The sequence below is a fragment of the Giraffa tippelskirchi genome, chromosome 10 (assembly GCF_054371585.1).
Source record: "Giraffa tippelskirchi isolate mGirTip1 chromosome 10, T2T-mGirTip1v1.2.pri, whole genome shotgun sequence".
NCBI classification, from domain to species: domain Eukaryota; kingdom Metazoa; phylum Chordata; class Mammalia; order Artiodactyla; family Giraffidae; genus Giraffa; species Giraffa tippelskirchi.
This window is the reverse complement of record NC_137284.1, coordinates 110068124-110083550: the sequence shown is the minus strand read 5'-3', so window position 1 is coordinate 110083550 and position 15427 is coordinate 110068124. Positions and strand designations below refer to the sequence as shown.

General features: G+C 40.1%; 1 protein-coding gene across 7 annotated transcripts in view; it reads right to left on the bottom strand.

Annotated features, from left to right (window-relative positions):
- The window catches only part of PDE1C (phosphodiesterase 1C), a 594246-nt gene that overhangs the window by 10758 nt on the left and 568061 nt on the right, over window positions 1-15427 (bottom strand). For 4 of the 7 annotated variants that reach the window (XM_081533591.1, XM_081533594.1, XM_081533597.1 and 1 more), the window contains one exon: window positions 1663-1863. The exons of 2 other annotated variants lie outside the window; for them this stretch is intronic. In XM_081533591.1, the coding sequence (XP_081389717.1) occupies window positions 1850-1863 (14 nt within the window). In that variant the 3' untranslated portion in view covers window positions 1663-1849. Of the gene's footprint in view, window positions 1-1662; window positions 1864-14441; window positions 14620-15427 lie in introns of those variants that run through there. One more of the 7 variants, XM_081533595.1, reaches the window with a different exon arrangement.

The following is a 15427-nucleotide window of genomic DNA, read 5'->3' as shown; positions in this document are numbered from 1 at the left end:
GCTCCCAAATTAGAAGCGTGGCCTAGATACCCAACCAGGATGGAAGAAGCTTCAGTCCCTGAACACTAATCTTGATGGAATTAGGAAAATGACAGCAAATGACTCTTAAGACTCTACATTAATTTTGCTGAGCCATGATAATTCTGAGTCACGTTCACTGGAAGCCATTCTTGGACCACTGACTCCCTGGTCTTTGGGATTCTTCTTCCTTATGCTTCATTCCATAGATCACTGATCCTCGCTTAAATTTCATGAAGATGAGATAAGGTGTTATACACATTTGCATCCCCAGAACATATCCCCAGTACTGCTAACAGTTGGTGCTAAAAAATACTTAATGATTGAGGAAACTACTTGGCATCACTCTCACTAACTTCATAAAGCTCCCATTTACTAAAGAAGAGGTGAATCACTTAGAATACACACCCACCAGCAAAGATGACTAAAATCTACACAGCCTAATATTTATCCTTTGCATTAGCAATGCCTTGATACCTAGATTTGCTGCCTAGATTTGATACCATGTTTGCTCAGAGAAGGTCAGCAAGTTCCTTTCCTTTCAAAGTTCAAGTCTGGGGTCTAAGCTCTTTTGTTTTACACCAATGCTGCAATCTCAGCTCATTTCTAGAGGTCTTCCCATAGTCTGGAGAGCCCGAGGCACAATTTTCAAGCCCCTCTGACAAACAGGTGAAAGAGGGGAAGCAATTAGGAAAGGCTGGAAAATAAGGTCTTTCCTTATTCCAACAATTGCTAGCTATTAAATGGCCCTGCAACCTCGTGATTTAATGATTAAGTTTAATTTAATAAAAATAATATTTAAATTAATAAAAAAGAATAAGAAAGTCCTCCTTCAAGGAGATGATCATTTTTAATTGAGTTCTTTGTTTTCATTTTGTTTGCACTGGACAGCACGAAGCACATGAGTTATGCTCTTTCAAAGGAAAGAAATATTTAGGAGATCATGCAAGTTTTTTTGCTTAATTTTTTTTTTCATTAGCTTATGTATTTTTCTACATGTGCATCTGAAGATGGGGAGTGTAAGGCTAAATCTCTGTTCTTTACTCATACCAACAATGACCTCTGTCAGAAGAAGCCTGTGAAGATACATTTCTTCAGGGTTCTAGGGCTCTGAAATGCTAAATCACCGCATAACAAATCCACTTTGCTCTACTCCACAGTAAGAACGGCAACTGGTTTCCCTTAAATGGAGCTCAAGGTAAAACGCAATTGCAAAGAGACCACTTGGGGGAATCGTCACTTAAAATTAAGATGATGCAGGGGAATTCCATAGACAGAGGACTCTGCGGGCTACTGTCCATGGGGCTGCAAAGATTCAGACATGACTGAGTGACTAATACTTTCACTTTTCAGGGCCCTTGCACACCCCAAAATTGTTCTTGAAATGGGTAAATGCATAACTGATCTAATCCCAGGCAGAGTACAAGTATGAAACAAAGGCCATTCCAATGTGGGCTGACATCAGCTTTTACCCCGAAAGTGAAACTCTGCTAACTTTAGGCAAGCTGTTTATCTGAGTATGCCTCAGTTTACTAATTTGTGAAATGGACATAATAGTACCTTGCTTAGAGGTTGTGAGGATTAAATGGGATAATATGTGTGAGGAACCTACCACTGTCCCTGATATTTGATAGATGTGCAATACATATCAAAGTATTTATTGTTAAAAACCTGTATTAAGATAAGAAATTACCATTTTTGGAGTTAATCACTCAATAACTTACAATATATATAATAGTTTGTTTTTGTAAAAACCACATAAGCTTCCTAAAATGTCTTCAGACCTCAGGGCTGGTCAGTTCTCTTCTGAGGAATCCTCTGACTGGACATTTTATCCGTAGTCCCCTAGAACAGGACACACAACAATGTCATTGCAAGCCAGATGGCATCTCAACACACAAACTCTTTCTACAACAGGCAACGGAGATTAGAAGCAGAGCCACATCTATTGCCAACACTACCGTGCAAGCCAGCAGCTGCATACACAGGAGCAATTAGCTATCTGCATCCATGGTTGATTACGGTACTGTACCTTTCAGTCTAAGGATCACTTCAGGAAAGTGATGTGACCGAGGCTCCCGGGGGCATCTGCTTAGAAGCCACTGACTAGACTCCATCCTTAGCAGTCATGACTGGAAGTGAAGCTCTGGGCCACTCCGCCAGTGAGAGCCAACACTTGCTCATCTCTCCATCACTTATGGCCCACCCATGGAGCTTGACAGGGTTCAAAAACCTCATGGGGTACAGCTGAAGTTGGCACTAGAAAAAATTGGCTGCAGGTGCTATTAATTTACCAAAGAAGAGTCATTTTGCTATAGATGTGTAAGGAATCCAGGTGATGTCCCTAGAGCAGTTTCCTGGTGCTGGCATATCAGGAAGAAGCTTTCTTAATTTCAGCAACCACACAAGCAGTTCTTCAATGAAGTGGCACCTGGTGGCTTCAGGATTGAAGCACGTGACCAACAAAACTGTCTTGGAAGACAGTCACAGGTTTTTCACTTAAGAAATTCTTTAATATACACTATTTGAGCATATAGAAAAGTAGGATTAATAATAAAATGAACATCTATATACTCTCTCAATACAGTTTAATAAAATCTTAACATCTTGCATATTTGTTCAAATATTTGTTTAAAGAGATTAAATAAAAAGGTGGAGTTAAATAACTAATATACCCTTCCATGGGGGCTTCCTCGGTGGCTCAGATGGTAAGGTGTCCACCTACAATGCAGGAGACCCGAGTTCGATCCCTGGGTCAGGAAGATCCCCTGGAGAAGGGAATGGTAACCCACTCCTGTATTCTTGCCTGGATAATTCCATGGACAGAGGAGCCTGGCAGGGTACAGTCCTTTGGGACAGGACTGAGCAACTAGCACTTTCACATACCCTTCCATGATGTTTCTCTCCCTTTTCTCAAAAAACTTATCCAGAATTTGATGTTTATTATCCCAGTGCCTATAGTCATTTAATGATTGCATTTATCACAAAATATCTAATTTTTTTGCTAGTTTTAAAAGATAATGTAAATTGTATTAGATGGTATAAATCTTCTTGGAACTTGTTTTTCTTGCCGATCATTGTGTTGAGCCTTGTTTGTTATAGCAAAAAATGGAAAACCACCATCAAAAGAAAAATGATTAAGTATTCTGTGGCATAGTTGTATAATAGAATGTTGCACAGATGTTAAAATGGATGTTTTTCAAAGAACTAGCCTTATATTTTGCATGGAATTTCTTTTGCCACACATTAGCAAACTTTCTTGGAGTTTCTCTTTAAAATATGCCTCTTAAAGCAGGGCAGGGCTTGATTTTGTTTTCTGTATTTTAGTATCAGAGTTTAAGCCATTTGCAATTATTGTTATTAGTGATATTTTAAATTATTTTTTACTGGAGTATAGTTGTTTTACAATGTTATGTTAGTTTCTGCTGTGCAGAAAAATGAATCCATGATACATATCCACATACCCCCATATCCACTCCTTTTTGCATTTCCCGTCCATTTAGGTCACCACAGAGCACTGAGTAGAGGTCCCTGTGCTATGCAGTAGGTTCTCATTAGTTATCTGTTTTATACATGGTAGTGTATGTATGCCAGTCCCAACCTCCCAATTCATCCCACCCCTCCTTACCCCTTGGTATCCATACATTTTTTTCTCTACATTTTAATCTCTGTTTCTGCTTTGAAAATAAGTTCATTCATATTGTTTTTCTAGATTCCACATATAAACGATATTACACGGTATCTGTTTTTCTCTTTCTGACTTACTTCACTCTGTATTACAATCTCTAGGTCCATCCATGTCTCTGCAAATGGCACAGTTTCATTCCTTTTTGTAACTAATATTCCAATGTATATATGTACCACATCTTCTTTATCCATTCCTCTGTTAATGGACAATTACTGATATTTTTGGACTTGATTCCACTGTCTAATTTTGTTTTGGTTTTGGACTTGATTCTACTATCTAATTTTATTTTATTTTATTTATTTATTTTTTTTTTATAAATTTATTTATTTTACTTGGGGGCTAATTACTTTACAATATTGTAATAGTTTTTGCCATACATTGACAAGAATCAGCCATGGGTTTACATGTGTTCCCCTTCCCGAACCCCCCACCCACCTCCCTCCCCCTCCCATCCCTCTGGATCATCCCACTGCCCCGGCCCCGAGCCCTTGTCACATGCATCGAACATGGAATGGTGCTCTGTTTCACATATGACAATACACATGTCTCAATGCCATTCTCCCAGAACGTCCCACCCTCACCTTCTCCCTCAGAGTCCATAAAATTGTTCCATGCATCTGTGTCTCTCATTCTGTCCCGCATATAGGGTTATCGTTACCATCTTTCAGATTCCATATATATGCATTAGTATACTGTATTGTTGTTTTTCTTTCTGGCTTACTTCACTCTGTATAATGGGCTCCAGTTTCATCCATCTCAGTAGAACCGGTTCAAATGTATTTTTTTTAATGGCTGAGTAATATTCCATTGTGTATATGTACCACAGCTTCCTTATCCATTCATCTGCTGATGGACATCTAGGTTGCTTCCATGTCCTGGCTATTGTAAACAGTGCTGCGATGAACATTGGGGTACACGCGTCTCTTTCAATTCTGGTTTCCTCGGTGTATATGCCCAGCAGTGGGATTGCTGGGTCATATGGCAGTTCTATTCCCAGTTTTTTAAGGAATCTCCACACTGTTCTCCATAGTGGCTGTACTAGTTTGCATTCCCACCAACAGTGTAAGAGGGTTCCCTTTTCTCCACACCCTCTCCAGCATTTATTGCTTGTAGACTTTTGGATAGCAGCCATTCTGACTGGTGTGAAATGATACCTCATTGTGGTTTTGATTTGCATTTCTCTAATAATGAGTGATGTTGAGCATCTTTTCATGTGTTTGTTAGCCATCTGTATGTCTTCTTTGGAGAAATGTCTGTTTAGTTCTTTGGCCCATTTTTTGATTGGGTCATTTATTTTTCGGGAATTCAGCTGCAGAAGTTGCTTGTATATTTTTGAGATTAATTGTTTGTCTGTTGCTTCATTTGCTATTATTTTCTCCCATTCTGAAGGCTGTCTTTTCACCTTGTTTATAGTTTCCTTTGTTGTGCAAAAGCTTTTAATTTTAATTAGGTCCCATTTGTTTATTTTTGCTTTTATTTCCAATATTCTGGGAGGTGGGTCATGGAGGATCCTGCTGTGATTTATGTCGGAGAGTGTTTTGCCTATGTTTTCCTCTAGGAGTTTTATTGTTTCTGGTCTTACGTTTAGATCTTTAATCCATTTTGAGTTTATTTTTGTGTACGGTGTTAGGAAGTGTTCTAGTTTCATTCTTTTACAAGTGGTTGACCAGTTTTCCCAGCACCACTTGTTAAAGAGGTTGTCTTTTCTCCATTGTATATTCTTGCCTCCTTTGTCGAAGATAAGGTGTCCATATGTGCGTGGGTTTATCTCTGGGCTTTCTATTTTGTTCCATTGATCTATATTTCTATCTTTGTGCCAGTACCATACTGTCTTGATGACTGTGGCTTTGTAGTAGAGTCTGAAGTCAGGCAGGTTGATTCCTCCAGTTCCATTCTTCTTCCTCAAGATTGCTTTGGCTATTCGAGGTTTCTTATATTTCCATACAAATTGTGAGATGATTTGTTCTAGTTCTGTGAAAAATACCATTGGTAGCTTGATAGGGATTGCATTGAATCTGTAGATTGCTTTGGGTAGAATACTCATTTTCACTATATTAATTCTTCCAATCCATGAACACGGTATATTTCTCCATCTGTTTGTGTCCTCTTTGATTTCTTTCATCAGTGTTTTATAGTTTTCTATATATAAGTCTTTTGTTTCTTTAGGTAGATATATTCCTAAGTATTTTATTCTTTTTGATGCAATGGTGAATGGTATTGTTTCCTTAATTTCTCTTTCTGTTTTCTCATGATTGGAGTATAGGAATGCAAGGGATTTCTGTGTGTTAATTTTATATCCTGCAACTTTACTATATTCATTGATCAACTCTAGTAATTTTCTAGTAGAGTCTTTAGGGTTTTCTATGTAGAGGATCATGTCATCTGCAAACAGTGAGAGTTTTACTTCTTCTTTTCCTATCTGTATTCCTTTTATTTCTTTTTCAGCTCTGATTGCTGTGGCCAAAACTTCCAAAACTATGTTGAATAGTAGTGGTGAAAGTGGGCATCCTTGCCTTGTTCCTGACTTTAGGGGAAATGCTTTCAATTTTTCACCATTGAGGATAATGTTTGCTGTGGGTTTGTCATATATAGCTTTTATTATGTTGAGATATGTTCCTTCTATTCCTGCTTTCTGGAGGGTTTTAATCATAAATGGATGCTGAATTTTGTCAAAGGCTTTTTCTGCATCTATTGAGATAACCATATGGTTTTTTTCTTTCAATTTGTTAATGTGGTGTATTACATTGATTGATTTGCGGATGTTAAAAAAACCTTGCATTCCTGGGATAAAGCCCACTTGGTCATGATGTATGATCTTTTTAATATGATGTTGGATTCTGTTTGCTAGAATTTTATTAAGGATTTTTGCATCTATGTTCATCAGTGATATTGGCCTGTAGTTTTCCTTTTTTGTGACATCTTTGTCTAGTTTTGGAATTAGGGTGATGGTGGCCTCATAGAATGAGTTTGGAAGTTTACCATCTTCTGCAATTTTCTGGAAGAGTTTGAGCAGGATAGGTGTTAGCTCTTCTCTAAATTTTTGGTAGAATTCCGCTGTGAAGCCGTCTGGTCCTGGGCTTTTGTTTGCTGGAAGATTTCTGATTACAGTTTCGATTTCCGTGCTTGTGATGGGTCTGTTAAGATCTTCTATTTCTTCCTGGTTCAGTTTTGGAAAGTTATACTTTTCTAAGAATGTGTCCATTTCTTCCAAGTTGTCCATTTTATTGGCATATAGCTGTTGGTAGTAGTCTCTTATGATCCTTTGTATTTCTGTGGAATCTGTTGTGATCTCTCCATTTTCATTTCTAATTTTGTTGATCTGATTCTTCTCCCTTTGTTTCTTGATGAGTCTGGCTAATGGCTTATCAATTTTGTTTATCTTCTCGAAAAACCAGCTTTTAGTTTTGTTGATTTTTGCTATGGTCTCTTTTGTTTCTTTTGCATTTATTTCTGCCCTAATTTTTAAGATTTCTTTCCTTCTACTGACCCTGGGGTTTTTCATTTCTTCCTTCTCTAGTTGCTTTAGGTGTAGAGTTAGTTGATTTATTTGATTTTTTTCTTGTTTCTTGAGTTACGCCTGTATTGCTATGAACCTTCCCCTTAGTATTGCTTTTACAGTGTCCCATAGGTTTTGGGTTGTTGTGTTTTCATTTTCATTCGTTTCTATGCATAATTTTATTTCTTTTTTGATTTCTTCTGTGATTTGTTGGTTATTCAGAAGCGTGTTGTTTAGCCTCCATATGTTGGAACTTTTAATAGTTTTTTTCCTGTAATTGAGGTCTAATCTTACTGCATTGTGGTCAGAGAAGATGGCTGGGATGATTTCAATTTTTTTGAATTTACCAAGGCTAGATTTATGGCCCAGGATGTGATCTATCCTGGAGAAAGTTCCATGTGCACTTGAGAAAAAGGTAAAATTGATTGTTTTGGGGTGGAAACTCCTGTAAATATCAATTAAATCTAATTTGTCTATTGTATCATTTAAAGTTTGTGTTTCCTTGTTAATTTTCTGTTTAGTTGATCTATCCATATGCGTGAGTGGAGTATTAAAGTCTCCCACTATTATTGTGTTATTGTTAATTTCCCCTTTCATACTTGTTAGTATTTGCCTTATATATTGTGGTGCTCCTATGTTGGGTGCATATATATTTATAATTGTTACGTCTTCTTCTTGAATTGATCCTTTGATCTTTATGTAGTGTCCTTCTTTGTCCCTTTTCACATCCTTTATTTTAAAGTCTATTTTATCTGAAATGAGTATTGCGACTCCTGCTTTCTTTTGGTCTCCGTTTGCATGGAATATGTTTTTCCATCCTTTCACTTTCAGCCTGTGTGTGTCCCTAGTTTTGAGGTGGGTCTCTTGTAGACAGCATATATAGGGGTCTTGTTTTTGTATCCATTCAGCAACCCTTTGCCTTTTGGTTGGGGCATTCAACCCATTTACATTTAAGGTAATTATTGATAAGTATGATCCCGTTGCCATTTACTTTGTTGTTTTGAGTTCGTGTTGAAACATCCTTTCTGTGTTTCCTGTTTAGAGAAGATCCTTTAGCATTTGCTGGAGAGCTGGTTTGGTGGTGCTGAATTCCCTCAGCTCTTGCTTGTCTGTAAAGCTTTTGAATTCTCCTTCATATCTGAATGAGATCCTTGCTGGGTACAGTAATCTGGGTTGTAGATTATTCTCTTTCATTACTTTAAGTATGTCCTGCCATTCCCTTCTAGCCTGAAGGGTTTCTATTGAAAGATCAGCTGTTATCCTTATGGGGATCCCCTTGTGTGTTATTTGTTGTTTTTCCCTTGCTGCTTTTAATATTTGTTCTTTGTGTTTGATCTTTGTTAATTTGATTAATATGTGTCTTGGGGTGTTTCGCCTTGGGTTTATCCTGTTTGGAACTCTCTGGGTTTCTTGGACTTCTGTGACTATTTCTTTCCTCAATTTAGGGAAATTCTCAATTATTATCTCCTCGAGTATTTTTTCATGGCCTTTCCTTTTATCTTCTTCTTCTGGGACTCCTATGATTCGAATGTTGGGGCGTTTCATATTGTCCCAGAGGTCCCGGAGGTTTTCCTCATTTCTTTTGATTCTTTTTTCTTTTTTCCTCTCTGCTTCGTTTATTTCCATCATTCTATCTTCTACCTCACTTATCCTATCTTCTGCCTCCGTTATTCTACTGTTGGTTCCCTCCAGAGTGTCTTTTATCTCCTTTATTTCATTATTCATTCTATATTGATTCCTTTTTATTTCTTCTAAGTCCTTGATAAACATTTCTTGCATCTTCTCAATCTTTGTCTCCAGGCTATTTATCTGTAACTCCATTTTGCTTTCAAGATTTTGGATCATTTTTATTATCCTTATTCTAAATTCTTTTTCGGATAGATTCCCTATCTCCTCCTCTTTTGTTTGGCTTTGTGGGCATTTCTCATTTTCCTTTGCTTGCTGAGTATTTCTCTGCCTTTTCATCTTGTTTAGATTGCTGTGTTAGGCGTGGCCCTTCTGTATTCTGGTAGTATGAAGTTCCTCTTTGTTGTGGAGGTTCCTCACTGCGGTTGGGGTTGGACAGGTGGCTTGTCAAGGTTTCCTGGTTGGGGGAGCTTGTGTCGGTGTTCTGGTGGGTGGAGCTGGATTTCTGCTCTCTTGAGTGTAATGGAGTGACCAGTATTAATTTTTGAGATGTCTATGGATTTGGTGTGCCTCTGGGCAGCCTGTATATTGATGCTCAGGTCTATGTTCCTGCGTTGCTGGAGAATTTGCGTGGTATGTCTTGCTCTGGAACTTATTATCTCTTGGGTGGAGCTTGGTTTCAGTGAATTTATGGAGGCTATTGGATGGTCTCTTATTAATTAATGTTTCCCCTGGCTTTCAGTCTTATTCTTGCAGTAGCCTCAAGACTTCTCCTTCCATACAGCCTCAATAATAAAACTTTTAGGTTAATGGTGAAAAGATTCTCCACAGTGAGGGATACCCAGAAAGGTTCACTGAGTTACATGGAGAGATGAGGTGGGGGGGGTGGGTTGAAGTGACCAGGAGGGGAAGAGGGGAATTCAAATGTGGAGAGAGCAATCTAGCCAGTAAGCACTTCCCTCTGTGCTTTCCACAGTTTGGAACCCTCAGAGTGATTCACAGAGATACATAGAGAGGGGGGAGGAAGGTAACAGAGGTGAGCATGAGTAGAAAGGGAGGAATTAAGAGGGGAGAGAGAGATCTGGGCAGTATCCTGTTCCTGAAGTGTTCTCCGGTACCCAGAACACCCTCAGAGATTCACAGAATTGGGTTGAGAAGAGAAGGAGGAGGGTGGGAGATAGAGGTTCCCTGGGGGAGAAGAAAGAGCATCAATAGGGGGAGAGAGTGATCAGGCCAGTGATCACACTCCTGAGTAAAAATGGGTCCTAAAGATTGGGTTCTTAAATGTACAAAGTTGATATCAAATATGTAAAACACAGATTAAAAATCTAGAGTAGAGGTTAGACTCTTATAAAACTTACAATCTAAAAAAAAAAAAAAAAAAAAGAAAAAAGGGAACAGTGTAACAAGAAAAAAAAACAGTAAAACAGTAAAAAAAGAAACAGTAAAAAAATGTAGAACAGGAAAAAAACATTAAAAAAAAAAAACACAAAAGGTATAAGATATATGTATGTAGTTTGCTTCAAAAATAGGGGTTTGTTTTTTTTTTTTGCAAGTTAATAGTGGGTTATGAAAATGAAAGTTAAAGGTGTAATAGAGGACTTGAAGAAAAAGGAAAGAAGAGAAAAAAAAATTTTTTTAATTAAAAAAAAAAATTAAAAAAAGAATTAAAAAAAATAATAATAGTAAAAAATATATATATCCCGGACTTTCTCTGGAGCTGTTGTGAGCAGTGTGGGATCTGCTCAGTTTTAGATAGATCCTTATTCCTGCTTATACTTTTCAAGATCTGTAGGTCCTTTTTAATGCAGTCGGTATTAGCTACAGGGATCTTAATCTGTTGGCCTGTCCCTTCCAAAGCACTTCCCTCTGTTTATTTGGCTTCTGTTTGGAGATCTCTTCAGTATCTAATTTCCGCCCTGCAACAAAGCGGTGGAGGTGATCTCTTTAGGTTCGCTTGTTCAATCGTGCTGTGGGGAGGAAGGAACACTGCAATTCTGGCGTGTGTGTGGTAAGCTCGCAGTGTCTCGGCCGCCCCCGCTCACGGCGTGTGTGCTTTCCCCGTCTACCCTGCTCAGGCTTCAGGTTACTCGGCCGGGGAGCGGGCCCTGAGCTGCGTGCACTTCCCAGGACTAAGCCGCTCAGGTTCAGGCTCCCGGTTACTCCACAAAGGCGCAGACTCGATTTTGCCCGCGGCTTGTGCCGTTCCCGGTCGGAGCTGCCCAGGCGGCCAGGAGTTTGGCGAGGGCGCTGTCCCCTGTTGGGGCGGTGCGGCTTATCACCTCCCTGGTCCCCGCCTCGGTTTACGGGCGCGCCCGGCTCCGGTGTGCTTTGTGTCGGTTCTGGGGAGCTGGTCTCTGGCTGCGACCCTCCCGGCTGCTGTCGACCCTCCGGGATCTCAGGCAGTCTTTGCTTAGAAACTGGGAGCCTGTTTGCAGTTTGGTAGGGGGTGCCCTCTCTGGAGCCGAGTTTGCCCCTTTCCGGCTCTGGCGGGCCCCGCCTGCCCGCTGTGTCCGGCGGGGGATGGCGCAGTCCGCAGCCGGCTAGCTCTCCTCTGGTATCGCTCAGTCCTTTGTTCTGTGAGCGGGCCGGCAGTGCCTTAGAGTTGGGCTTTTCGCGGGATAGTTCTCTCTCTCTCTCTCGCTGTCCCACAGTTTAGGTTACTATCTCACGTTAGCTCCCTCAGATTGCCCTCGGGGCACTCGGGCCCGGTCCTTACCCTAGGCAATGCCGCCCGCTCCTCTCCGTTCAGCCCCCACTTGCTGGTGGCGGATGATGCGAGCGTCTGGGGTTCTTTGCTGGGAGTTGCTTTAGGCACGTAATCTGTCGATTTTATTTATTTTTTCCTCCCAGTTACGTTGCCCTCCGAGATAAAAAATCCTCCCCCACACCCGCCGGTGAGAGGGTTTCCTGGTGCTTGGAAATTCCTCCTCTTTTACGACTCCCTCCCCGGGACGGGTCTCCGTCCCTAACTCTTTTGTCTCTCTTTTTATCTTTTATAATTTCTCCTACCTCTTTTGAAGATAATGCGCAGTTTTTGTGAAAGCCTGACGTCCTCAGCCAGCCTTCAGAAGTAGTTTTGTGAAGTTTGGTCAGCGTTCAGATGTTCTTTCGATAAATTTGTGGAGGAGAGAGTGGTCTCCCCGTCCTATTCCTCCGCCATCTTCTGCTCTCCCCCTACTATCTAATTTTAAAATCATTCTTTATTCCTTGCTTCTTTTATTTTCTCTTCTGCCTTCTATTAAGTAGATACATTTTCTATATTCCCTTTCTTTGTTCTTGTTTATTTGCTGATTTAGATGCTGTAAGTTATACTTCTATTATTTTATTGATGATCCTTTGTGGATCATCAAAAAAGTTACAAAATTACAAGCTCTGTCCAAAGATAGACTAGATCTAAGCATTCAGTAACTCCCTCTTACTTAGCTCCTCTGCCTTCTACCACTTTTGCTTCCTATTTTAACACTAAAAATGGACACTATGTTTATGGTGACTAGTTACATATACCACTTGCTTTATTTACTTGTATCAGTTCAGTTCAGTCGCTCAGTCCTGTCTGACTCTGCGACCCCATGAATCGCGCAGCACGCCAGGCCTCCCTGTCCACCACCAACTCCCAGAGTTTACCCAAACTCATGTCCATCGAGTCACTGATGCCATCCAACCATCTCATCCTCTGTCATCCCCTTCTCCTCCCGCCCCCAATCCTTCCCAGCATTAGGGTCTTTTCAAATGAGTCAACTCTTTGCATCAGGTGGCCGAAGTATTGGAGTTTCAGCTTCAACATCAGTCCTTCCAATGAACACCCAGGACTGATCTCCTTTAGGATGGACTGTATGGATCTCCTTGCAGTCCACGGGACTCTCAAGAGTCTTCTCCAACACCACAGTTCAAAAGCATCACCATTAATTCCTGTCTCTTACACTTTGCTTTTGGGTGCACTTTTCTTCTTCTTGAAGAATATCCCTTAATACTTCTTTAGTGAGGTCTCTGAGTGGTAAATTATGCCATTGTATATACCTAAAATGTTTTTATATTGCCTTCATTCATAACTAATTGCCAATATCTGCTGGATCATCAAAAAAGCAAGAGAGTTCCAGAAAAACATCTATTTCTGCTTTATTGACTATGCCAAAGCCTTTGACTGTGTGAATCACAATAAACTGTGGAAAATTCTGAAAGAGATAGGAATACCAGACCATCTGACCTGTCTCTTGAGAAACCTGTATGCAGGTCAGGAAGCAACAGTTAGAACTGGACATGGAACAACAGACTGGTTCCAAATAGGAAAAGGAGTACGTCAAGGCTGTATATTGTCACCCTGCTTATTTAACTTAAATGCAGAGTACATCACGAGAAATGCTGGGCTGGAAGAAGAACAAGCTGGAATCAAGATTGCCGGGAGAAATATCAATAACCTCAGACATACGGATGACACTACCCTTATGGCAGAAAGTGAAGAAGAACTAAAGAGCCTCTTGATGAAAGTGAAAGAGGAGAGTGAAAAAGTTGGCTTAAAGCTCAACGTTCAGAAAACTAAGATCATGGCATCTGGTCCCATCACTTCATGGGAAATAGATGGGGAAACAGTGGAAACAGTGTCAGACTTTATTTTTTTGGGCTCCAAAATCACTGCTGATGGTGATTGCAGCCATGAAATTAAAAGACGCTTACTCCTTGGAAGGAAGGTTACTGGCCAACCTAGATAGCATATTTAAAAGTAGAGACATTACATTGCCAACAAAAGTCCGTCTAGTCAAGGCTATGGTTTTTCCAGTGATCATGTATGGATGTGAGAGTTGGACGGTGAAGAAAGCTGAGCGCCGCAGAATTGATGCTTTTGAACTGTGGTGTTGGAGAAGACTCTTGAGAGTCCCTTGGACTGCAAGGAGATCCAATCAATCCATCCTAAAGGAGATCAATCCTGGGTGTTCAATGGAAGGACTGATGTTGAAGCTGAAACTCCAATACTTTGGCCACCTCATGTGAAGAGTTGACTCATTGGAAAAGACCCTAATGCTGGGTAGGACTGGGGACAGGAGGAGAAGGGGATGACAGAGGATGAGATGGTTGGATGGCATTACCAACTCGATGGACATGGGTTTGGGTAGACTCCGGGAGTTGGTGATGGACAGAGAGGCCTGGAGTGCTGTGATTCATGGGGTCGCAAAGAGTCAGACATGACTGAGTGACTGAACTGAACTGAACTGAACTGAATGCTTTATTTTCCCTAAGCATATGAAAGATATATCTTCATTGTCTTCTGGCATCTATTGTTGCTGTCAGCTGGTTGTAATTTTATTATAGGTAACCTGCTTACAGCTCCCCTGAACATAACCAGCTTCTCATAGCATTTAAGATTTTTCTCACACTTGACATAATTTGGAACAATCTCACACAGTGCATTTAGGTATGGATTTGGTTCTACCTAGGTATGGCAAGTGAGGTGCATTTCTTGTCTAAGAATTTGAGCCTTTAGAGCTGTTTATCTATATTCCATGCTCTTTCATTTTTAAAACTGAGGTAAAATTCACATACCATATAATTCATCATTTTAAGTATATAGTTCAGTGCTTTTGTTATATTCACAAAGTTGTGCAATCATCACCAATATTTAATTATAAAACATTTTATTCACCAATTAAAAAATCCCATACCCATGAGAATTCACTCTCCATTCTTCTCTTTGCCAGCCGCTAGCAACCACTGGGCTTCCCTGGTAGCTCAGACGGTAAAGAATCCGCCTGCAGTGAGGGAGACCTGAGTTCAATCCCTGGGTTGCGGAGATCCCCTGGAGAAAGGAACAGCTACACACTCCAGTATTCTTGCCTGGAGAATCCCAGGGACGGCGGAGGCTGGTGGGCTGCTGTCTATGGGGTCGCACAGAGTCGGACACGACTGAAGCGACTTAGCAGCAGAGTGACTAACACACAGCAACAACTAGTCTGTATTCTGCCTCTATCGATTTGTCTATTCTTCCCATGTCACATAAATGGAATCTTACAGTATGTGGCCATTTGTGTCTTCTTTATATTTCAAAAAAATGGAATCATACCTTTCATGTAGCAAGATGTTTTCAAGGTTCATCCAAGATGTAAAATGTATCAACACTTTCTTCCTTTAGTACGCCAAATAATAATTTATTGTATGGATATACCACATTTTGTTAACATATTCATCAGTTGGTGGACATTTAGGTTGTCTCCATTCTTTGGCTATTATGAGTAACATTACTATGAATATTTGTGGACAAGTTTCTGTATGAACATACGTTTTCAGTTCTCTTAGGAATATACTTAGGAGAGAAACTGTTGGGTCTTATGGTTACTCTAAGATGAACATTTTAAGGAATTGTCACCCTAGTTTCCCAAGTAGTTGAGTCACACCATTTTACATTCCTAGCAGCAATGTACGGTGGTACTAATTTCTCCACATCATTGTCAACACGTGTTATTATCCATCTTTTTAACTCTTGCCCTTCTAGTGCAGGTGAAATGGTATCTCATTGGGGTTTTGATTTGCATTTCTGTAGTGACTCATGATGTTGAGTATCTTTTCTCATACCATTTGTATATCTTGTTTAGAGAAATGTTTCTTCA